Consider the following 10,717-nt stretch of genomic DNA (forward strand, 5'->3'; position numbering starts at 1 on the left):
CATTTTCCTCATGTAGCTGTACAAGAATTTTAGAGGGTTTTTAGTTGTGTTACACTAATTCAATTGAGCAAATACAATGGAAAAACGCACCCTTTTTTGCCTGTCAAAGCTCCAGAAGTTGGTGACGTATTTGAAGCCCAAACACAACATTCCATTCACAGCTGCATTTGTGCACATTCTCTTCCCCACCAAAACATTTTTGGCACTTACCTGGCATTTTTCATCTTCAAAGCATGTGACAAATACTAATTAATGAATCTTCACAACACCTGGGTGATGTTGATAAATATTCTTACCATTTTACAGAGGAGGCACATGAGTCCAAGAGGATACTTTACTTGACCCCGGCAACAGAGTCAGAATTAACACTCAGGCCTGGTCTACACTTACCCCCCAAGTCGAAGTAAGGTACGCAAATTCAGCTACGTGAATAACGTAGCTGAATTCGACATACCTTACTTCGAATTTACCGCGGTCCACACGCGGCAGGCAGGCTCCCCCGTCGACTTCGCGGTACTCCTCTCGCCGAGCTGGAGTACCGCAGTCGACGGGGATCACTTCCTGGTTCGATTTATCGCGTCCACACCAGACGCGATAAATCGAACTCGGAACTTCGATCCGCCGCCGTCGAACTACCGCGTAAGTGTAGACTAGCCCTCAGACATTCCTGGTTCCTAGCCCTGTGCTCGGAGCAGTCCTCCAGTCCTCATCAAGTTTTAGGCTCTGCATGAGAGGTTGCAAACCAAATGCACAGGGCTGGTCAAAACTTGCCAATCAAAATTTTTTTTTTTTCAGTCTTGAGATTTTTGAAAAGTCAAATGTTTCCATTGGTGGGGGCTGGAATCCAATCAGCTCTACAAATGAAACATGCTGGGGTTCATTTAATCACAGATATCTAGGTCAGTACTTCCAGTATATTTGTCCTTAACAGCACATTGTTATATACATGGTGATAGTTCAGAGGAGACGCGTCCTCCCCCCCGTTTGCTGCTTGGCTTGTACTGAGCATGCTCACATGGACTGAGCACGCTTAGTAACACTGCTGAAGCCGCTGCCCTCACTCCGTCCCGTCCCCGTCCCCCCCACACACACACTATCAGCAGGGGTCACCTGTAGCTGTTTAATGCTTGTTCTGTCTTCTCCACCATCTCCTCAGCCACATCCATCCTCCCATCCTCAGTGCCATGCAAACCTTCAGACCAACAAACACATCCTCCGCTCTGCTTATTTATAACACTTCTGGTGAGAGACCACCTGCCTACTAACTGAAAGGACATCCTGTGTGCTAGGTAGATAGCTCGCTATTACAAGAGGATTTTAAGCTTACACTTGGGGTTTGGTTACTGACTCTGTCAATAATACAAAGAATACCACTGAGGCTACCCTCTCTTGGAATATGCACTGCTCTGGGCACACCCTGGACTTTGCCAATGTTTCTTGTGTAAAGGCAGGCTAGAGGGTGTGTTAGGACTAGAGCTGGGTGACTAATTCATCATGACTAATTATCCAGCAAATGCACCCCTTCTTTCTGGGCACAAATTATTTGAACGTCCTATACCATGTTAGGCACCTAACAAAGGGAAATATAAATACAGTCCCTACCCTGAGAGTGTACAGCCTCAATTCAATATGACGCGACAGTAAGGACTGTAAACAGAACAAAGTCGGGTTAAGGGATAAACCTCTATTAGTTCAGTCACTACAAACCTCTGCATGATCCTGTCTACACTCAAGAGTCAGCACTGGTGCAGCTACACCGATTGCTCGCCACCAATGACAGCTTCCCTGGTGTAGGCCAGTGATTCTTTCATGTCGTGTGTGTGCTCCAGCCAGTCAGGGACAAGGACAGAGGTGGGCAAACTACGGCCCGCAGGCCACATCCGGCCCATGGGGCCGTCCTGCCTGGCCCCTGAGCTCCCGGCCGGCCCCGGCCCCTCCCCTGCTGTCCCCCCTCCCCCACAGCCTCAGCTCGCCATGCCGGCAGTGCGGTGGCGTCGCTGGCTCCAGCCGGGCAGCGCAGCTCAGGGGCAGATTTACAAGGGAACACAGGGTGCCCTGGCATGGGGCCCCCCCAACAACAGGGGGCCCCAGGGCCGGGCACTCAGGCAGCTCAGCACCAGCGCACCCCCCACGGGGGGGAGGGGCTGCACTGCAGGGGCAGGGGAGCAGGTGGGCGCGCGGGGAACGCGGCCGGAGGACTCAGGAGGAGCACCAGGCGGCCGTGCAGCCAGCCAGAGAGAAGCGGTGCTTTGAAGGGGAAACCGCCGCTTCTCTCCGGCTGCGCGGCTGCCCCTGCTCCTCCTGAGTCCTCCACCCATGTTCACAGGGCCACATTCCGAAAGGGGCTGGGGAAGGGTCCCGGGAGGGGGCGGTCAGGGGACAGGAGGGGGGGTTGCATAGGGAGTGAGGTCCTGGGGGGCGGTTAGGGGCAGGGAGTCCTGGGATGGAGCGGTCAGGGGACAGGGAGCAGGGGGGGTTGGATAGGGGGTGGGATCTCCGGGGGGCAGTTAGGGGTGGGGATTCCAGGAGGGGGTGGTTAGGGGACAAGGAGCAGGGGGGGTTGGATGGGTCAGGGGTTCTGAGAGGGGCAGTCAGGGGGCGGCAAGTGGGAGGGGGCGGATAGGGGGTGGGGGCAGGCTGTTTGGGGAGGCACAGCCTTCCCTATCCAGCCCTCCATACAGTTTCGCAACCCTGATGTGGCCCTCAGGCCAAACAGTTTGCCCACCCCTAGACTAGGATCTCCATCAGAGTTCAGTTTTTAAAAGTACACTAGGCTTAGCAAATAAACTGATTGGTTGAAAGTGTATTTTATTTATTCCTTATTTGTTACACGCACATGAGGGTTCACTCATCCAGCAAGCTGACTGGCTAGCACTCATCCCATTCGGTGTAGTACTGGATAAAGTCACTAGCTATTTAAAGGGGAGGAAGGGCAGTGATTCCCCTAGGAGGATGACTGCTCTCATTCAGAGCCAGGAATAGTCTGATATTTTTTTTTTTCTGCACTTCAGGAAAAGCGAACACACAATGTTCATTTGACGGGATCATTTCCTGAACATGATGTGTGCTGCACTGTCTCCAGGTCACTTTCCAGTGTGTCACATCCTTCTGGACGAGGGGGGCAGGAAATGGCAAACTCCCACTATGAGGCAAAGCATTCCCACTGCAGCAATTGGTTCGTGGGAACTATAAATTGGGTTCATCCAGAAACAGCATAAAATTTGTCCTTGGTGAGATTGGCTGGAAACTAAAGGTAAGTTGGAAATATTATTCCTCGGGACCCCTTCAGCACCGTTGATTAGGAAAGAGTATTCTGTCCAGAAACATTTTTGGTCTGTTTCAGACATTTCTCTATTATTAATTATATTATTATTATTACTACTATTTAAATAATTAAATACATAGGGAACTTTTTTTCTGAAAACCAGGGGAGGGAGAGAGCGGCTAGAGATTCTGTTCTCCCTGTAAATTGAGAGAGACCCCAGGGAAGCCTGGAATGGAGGGCGATATATTTAACATTATTATTTTACTAGTAGTGTCTGTGAGAGTGCAGTTTTCTTTTTAGAAAAATGTTCATTTTCTCAGCAAGAAAATCAGTAGCACAAATGATTCAGGGGCTACCAGAATTGATTTCTTATATATTATTATCAGATCAGATTATGTTCTGCACAAATGTTTGGCTCAGTGCTTGTCATCTGTACCAGTTTAGGGGACAGGAACGGTGGTTGAGAATAGTGTTAATGCGTTGATTTGGTTACCTGTGTCTTCTAGAGTTGGGGTGGGTTAGGATCCCTGCCATAGAAATCTTTCACCCTCTGGCACTCTAGTGGCTGCCTGTCTTTCGACATGAAGTTGTATCAGACAGGAAACAACCTCTAAGGGTCTATCTCCAGTGTTTCTCAAATGCGGCCACCATTGCTGCATGTGGCCACCAGGGGCTTTTCTTGTGGCCACAGCCTCCTGGGCTGGGATTGGGGGAGGGGGAGAGGGAAACCAGTGCCCCCTCCCCATCCCTGGTGCTCCTGGATAGACAGCCTTGGTTGCTGGGGCTGCCAGAAAGAGTTGGGCAGCCGGAGAGTTCCCCACCTTCCCAGGGGTGGTGGGGCTCAGGATTTGGGCTTCAGCCCAGGCATGGCAGGGAAGGCAGGCTCTGGCCGCAAGGCTTCGGGCTCCAGCCACGGGGCTTTAGGCTCCGCCCCCCCGCTGCCTCCCCTGGCCCACCCCCCCGCCCCCTCGCATCGCCCCTGGCCCCTGCTACCTCCCCCGACCCACCAGCCAGGGCTTAATTTGTCCCCAGACTTCTTGGGGCAGAGTAAGTCTGCTGTGACAAGTGATACTTGTATGTTTGTTAATGCCACTTGTCACAGCAGACTTGCTAGGTAGCAATAAATAAATTACAATGATATGTATATGTGCATATGTATTTGTTTTTCCTAATGCTAATTAAGTATTTTAGGGAAAAGCACGAGAGCAGCAAGAGTTGGGGGCCACACTCTGAGGCCACCAAATAATTTGTCCTGAGAACCCCTTGCACTGTAGGTGTGAGGTGTGATTGCAGGTAGTGTAGACATACCCAAGCAAGCTTTAATCTAGCTAGCGCAAGTACCAATAGCAGTGAAGGCGCGGCAGCATGGACTTCAGCACGGACTAGCGGCCCAAGTAATACCCAGGATCGTGGGCAGATTTGTACAGCTTGTGCTGAAGTACATCCTGCCACAACTTCACTGCCATTGGTACTCACCATTGCTAGATTAAAGCTAGCTCAGGGATAGCTACACATGCTGCAATCACATCGTTGGCTGCAGTGTACACATATTTGTAGCTCCTTTGCAAAACTGCTTTAGCTAGGGAGGCAGTGGGGCCACTGCATTGGGATTCAGGAGACCTGGTTCTATTCCCAGCTCTGCTGCTATGTGACCTTGGGCAAGTCATTTCATTCTGTGCCTCAGTTTACCTATCTGTAAAATGGGGATAATGATACTTTGCAAAGCGATTTGAGATCAACTATGAAAAGTGCTTTATAAAGAGCTGGGCATTATCATTAGATTGTTTCCCTTTTCCCTTAAGCTAAGTACAGGACACCAGTAGCACAGTAATGCTCACACAATGCTCACAGCCTGAAAAGAGAACATAGAAATGTAGGGCTGGAAGGGATCTCAAGAGGTCACCAAGTCCAATCCCCCACACTGAGTCAGTACCAAGTAAACCTAGACTATCCCTGAAAGGTATTTGTCCAGCATGTTCTTAAAAACCTCCAATGATAGGGATTCTACAACCTCCCTTGGAAGCCTGTTACAGGACTTAACTAGCCTTATAATTAGAAATATTTTCCTAATATCTACCCTCAATCACCGTTGCTGCAGAATAAGTCCATTAGGTCTTGTCCTACCTCTAGTGGACCTGGAAAATAATCAATTACCATCCTCTTTATTACATAGGGTGACCAGATGACAAAGGTGAAATATCGGGACTCGGGGGGGAGGGGGGGACGGCAGAGCAAAAAAAAAAAAAAAGGCGGTGGAGGGACACCACCCCCCCCCGCACCATCTCGCCTCATCTCCACCTCTCCCCGTAGGGGAAGGTGCCCAGCTGGTGCAATCCCACCCACTCAGACAGCAGCATTTCAGGCAGGCGGCAGCTCTGCCCTGCAGCACAGAGCACCCCGGGAATAGGAAGTGAGTGGCTGGGGCGTGCTCAGCCTGCGGCCGCTGTGACCCCTCCAAGTTGCCCTGTGCGTGGGGCAAGTCTGTCCCCACGTACAAGAACGGCCTGTAGCGCCAACCCGCCCGCGGCCCGTCCCTGTGCTGTGGCCCCGGGGGGTTCGGGGCAGGGCACGGCACGTGCAACAGCTGGGCAAAGGGGCCGGGGACACGGGAGCCCTCGAGGAACGGGGGCCGCCAGCCACCCCAGGGGAGGGGGCCGGTGGGCAGCAGCTCTGCCCCTCAGGCGCGGGGTCTGGGCGTGGCACTGGCGGCCCGGCCGGGCACCCCGCGGCCTCTCCCACCTTCACGCGGCTCGGGACGCTGGACAAACAAGCAATTTGTCCTCCTCAAATCCCTGGCCTGGCCCTACCTTCTTCATGGCCGCGCCACGCACGCTGGTGTCACCCCCTCCCTCCAGCGCTTGCGCCGCCATACAGCTGATCAGCGCAAGCCTGGGAGGGAGGAGGAATGCGGCGTACTTGGGGAAGAGGCGGGGCCAGGGCAGGGATTTGGGGAGGGATCCAATGGGGGAAGGAGGGGGGCGGAGTCGGGGCGGGGGGGGGTGCGAGCCCTTCCGAGCTCCGCCTGTGTGCCGGAGTGGAGGGCAAAATTGCTTGTTTGTCCCGCGTCCTGACCGAACATCGGTCGGGACACGGGACAAACAAGCAAATATCGGGACAGTCCCGATAAAATCGGGACGTCTGGTCACCCTATTATTACAGTCCTTAACATATTTGAAGACTGTCATATGGGACTGTATCAAAAGCTTTACTAAAATCAAGATATATCATGTCTACAGCTTCCCCCCATCCACTAGGCCAGTAACCATGTCAAAGTAGGAAATTAAATTGGTTTTGCCTGATTTGTTCATAACAAATCCATGTTGGCTATTACTTATCACCTTATTATCCTCTAGGTGCTTACAAATTGATTGTTTAATCATTTATTCTACTATCTTCCCATTCAAATTCACCCTAGAAACATGGTTCTCAACATTTTTCATACAGTGACAATAGAAAAATGTTTCAGGATCTGACTCCCAACTAACCTTAAAGAAAAAGATGATGGATGCGGGACCCTCCTGAAACATGTTTGCAACTCCCCATGGGGAACCTAACCTCCACTGAGAATCCATGTCCTAGGGATTATCCCTCTAGACTTCACCTCATCAGTCTCTGTATTCACCATCTTTAAACAGAAAGGACCCAGGATAAATCCAATAGGATCTCCATCAAGGAACAGGTGTCTGGGATTCACCTCCTTGGTACCTGCACTACCTTGAAATAGCAGACAGGGCCTTGAACCAATCCTCAAACACACACTCCTAAGACTGACTGGCTGAGTAAAGCCCATCTGTTTGTATTTCCTGACAGGGCCATGGAGAGAAATGCTATAACCTTTCCTCCAGCACTGGACCCTACACGCCACTTCCAAATGCTGCTGCTGAATCAGAGAAGCAGGCTGCATGGCCAGATCAGGAAGCTTCGCGAGATTGCACGAAACATCAACAAGCTGCGCAGGCGATCCTTGATTGCAAACATCACTGGGAGTTCCCTGAGTGCAGTAGGAGCAATCACAGCCATCGTAGGGCTCTCCTTGAGCCCTGCCACTTTAGGAGCATCTCTCCTGGCTTCTGCTGTGGGCCTGGGCGTAGCCTCTGCCGGAGGGGCTGTCAATGTCACTTCCGATCTCTCCTTAGTGCTCTCTAACTCCAGGGAACTGAGAAGGGTGCAGGAGATCGCAGTGAACTGTCAGAACCAGATGAGCGAAATCCTGAGCTGCCTAGAATTCCTCCACCGTGGACAGGGCCCAATGGACCCCCTGTTGCTCCAGTCAGAGAAAAACGCTTCCATCTCGCTGTACAATTCCATCTGCTTCATGGTATTCTATGGTTCGCGCAACTTTCTTATGCCAGAGTACACAAGGGAGGTCACAAAGGTGAGCCAAGCTGTGCTAAAGGCGAAAATCCAGAAACTGGCTGAAAACCTTGAGTCCTGCATCAGAGCAATGGATGAAGTCTGTGAACTCTTAGAATCCAGAGCAGAACTTTCCTCCAACACAAGAAACCCCAGCTCAAGTGCCAGGATCACTGTCAAACCCCAGGGATCATCCAGCTGAAACAGCCAAAACTAAAAGTGTGGTTAGAGATGCTGTATTATTCACTATTTTTATTACTGTTGTTATTTTTACAAGTATTTGTGGCACCCATCCCCACAGCTGAGAACAAGTTACAAGGTTCTGATTTAAATATGACAGCAAACAGGTCCCTAAAAGGGAGTTGATGTTTTTACCTCCCTGCAGCACTGAACTAAAATTTGAGGTCATGATGGAGATCTAGTCTGTAGGGTAAATGACAGGAACGACTCCAGAGCCTACATTTAGTGGAAGACCAGTAGGGTAAATGCTGGATTAAAGGCTAATCTGCCCAAATTTCCTTGGCTCCTATCTGGTGCTGCTCCATGATGGCAGAGAGGAATGGTTCTGGAGTTAGATCAAAAGACTCCTTGCCTGGTCTTGCTCCCTGGTTGTAAATAACCTGTGAATTCTTCTTCTCATAGAGGTAAAGGGAGTGAGATCTATTGATATATCTAGCACCCACAAATTTCCTACTAAAGTAGCCAGAGATGTGACAAACTATGTCCACTAGATGGCAGTACAGCACACATAATATCTCAGCAGGAGCTATGCACCAAAAAGTATTCTATCCCTTTTAAAGAGATATTTTCTTTGCCACGTGCTGTGGGACAAAGTGGAAATTGTGATATATTTTTTCCTATTTATTTGTATAGAGTTATTTTAAACTTTTAGAATTGTATTTAAAGAAGAAAAAATGTTTAAGAATGTTAAAAAGAATGGCTTCCAACCCAGAGGGAAGCATTCCGCAGGGCAAAGCAAGTCAGTGCTAGTATCTGATGGAAAGTCTCCTATTGACTCACCAGCCAGCGCAACACCCTATCAAAAAGGAAGAGAATTGTCTGAATTCAAATAGACACAAAACATGTAGATTGCAGGAAACCAAGTACAACTCTCAGGATGGGAGGGGGAAAAAGTGGAAGGGGGGAACAAATCCCCGAAGAGGAGGACTCGCCTCTTGAAATATGTAGAGGAGAGTGACAGTTCCTCATGCAAAAAGGACGTTCCAGTTGTAAGATGTGGCAGAGGATTCGATAGGTAGAGATGTCAATAGTTAGGTGTCTTGGGGTATCAGTGTGAAGGTGGCAGGTCTCATGAGACAGCAATACACTGTTAGCAACTGCTGTGGAGGAGTCTGCGGTTGGAATATATATTGGTACTCATGAAAAAGAGTGATGTAGAAGAGATGGGTAGTCCAGTGGTTAGGACACTAGCCTAGCACTTAGACCCTGCTCTTCCCCAGACTTCTTGTGTGACTTTGGGCAAGTCACTTGGCCCCTCTGTGCCCTCCGTTCCCCATCTGTAAAATGGGGACAATAGCACTTCCTTATCCCCCAGGGGTATTGTGAACTCAATACTTTGCATATTGTGAAGTGCTTACATATTGTGGTGGAGGGGGCCATATAGGTATCTAAAATAGGGGTAGGAGAGAGGACTTGGAAGCTAGCTTTAGATTAGTAGGGAAAAGGCTTAGGTCTAGGTACATTTTCAGTCCCACATGCAGAACGAGCTATACACGAGGAACTTCAGAATCTCAGTGCAGGGATGAAAAAATGACTTAAAGAGGAGGATTTAAATGTATGAAGCACTGAGGAAACTCTTGGGGGGAGGAAAGCCAAGCCAGAGTAGCAAAGTTTGAAGTTTTGTCCTTGTTTTATGCCCCTCCCATGTTCTTGGAACATGTGGTTTTATGTACTTTAAAAAACCACAAGCAGTTGTCACTGAGAGCATCTCACATCCGAGAATGATCGCCACACATGAGTAATGACTCTGATGCGACGCTGATTCAATGAAATGAATATGAAGCTATTTTGTGTCAGTATATATGTATTTCTGTATGTGTGTGATCTCTGATATTCTACCACATCCATACCCCAGTGCTGGGTCCCTGCTGCCTTTCTGGCTACCAGACACTGTAAATAAAGACCCAGTGCTAGCAGTGTTGTGTATATTTGGTGTGGGAGGAGTGAAGGGCGGGTGTATTGTATGCGTATGTGATCTCAAGCATCAGTCCAGCATATCCATACCATATAAGTAATGGGTGTACAAGTCTGTGCACATCTCCACTTGTGTGAGTACGTGAGTGCTGTTTGCGCATGTCTCTGAATGCATGAAAATGGCCCTGTGGATTGCATGTGAGCGAAAGTGTTTTATCTTGGTGTGAGTGCAGACGTATTGTGTGATCTCTAACATTGCTCTAGCAATGCAGTACCCCACAACTAACTCCTGGCCAGCTAAGGACAGCCCTGGACCCACAGCAACATGCAATTCAGCCCAGAGAGCACAGGAAGATCAGCTAGAAGAGACCAGCCAGACTGGTCACAGCTTCTCCCTTTCTTTTCAATATTCATCATGAGTAAGGCTGCGAGTTTGTCACAGAGGTCATGGAAGTCGTGGATTCCGTGACTTTCCATGACCTCCGTGACTTTTGCAGCGGCCAGTGCGCCTGGCTCCGGGGCTGCCCGAGCATCTCAGGCAACCCCTGGGCCAGTTGCACTGGCCACTGCTGGGGCAGTCTCGGGCCACCGCCCCCCTCACCCCCAACAGCAGCAGGAGGCGTTTGGGTGTGGGAGAGGGCTCAGGGCTGTGGGGTGGGGCACGGGAGGGGGTGAGGACTCTGGGTGGTGCTTACCTGGGGCGGGGGGGGGGGGCCTCCCTGGAAGTGGCAACATGTTCCTCCCTCAGCTCCTAGCTCCATGCGCTGCCTCCTCCCGCAGGCACCGCCCCATATCTCCCACTGGCTGCAGTTCCTGGCCAATGGGAGCTGCGGAACTGGCAGCACACGGAGCTACAAGCTTAGGGAGGGACATGTCACCGCTTCCAAGAAGCCAGGTAGGAAGCCTGCCAGTCCTGCCAACTCCTCCCCCCACCCCCAGCACAAG

The 10,717-nt window shown here is 50.4% G+C and overlaps 1 protein-coding gene across 1 annotated transcript; it reads left to right on the top strand.

Annotated features, from left to right (window-relative positions):
• The first annotated feature begins 5,447 nt into the window (after positions 1 to 5,447).
• APOLD1 (apolipoprotein L domain containing 1) lies at positions 5,448 to 7,820 on the top strand. Its single transcript, XM_065397448.1, is given in 3 exon segments — positions 5,448 to 5,474; positions 5,476 to 5,675; positions 7,076 to 7,820. Coding segments are annotated over 3 exon segments (972 nt in total).
• The last annotated feature ends 2,897 nt before the right edge of the window (positions 7,821 to 10,717 follow it).

The sequence above is a fragment of the Emys orbicularis genome, chromosome 1 (genome assembly GCF_028017835.1).
Source record: "Emys orbicularis isolate rEmyOrb1 chromosome 1, rEmyOrb1.hap1, whole genome shotgun sequence".
Taxonomy (NCBI): Eukaryota; Metazoa; Chordata; order Testudines; family Emydidae; genus Emys; species Emys orbicularis.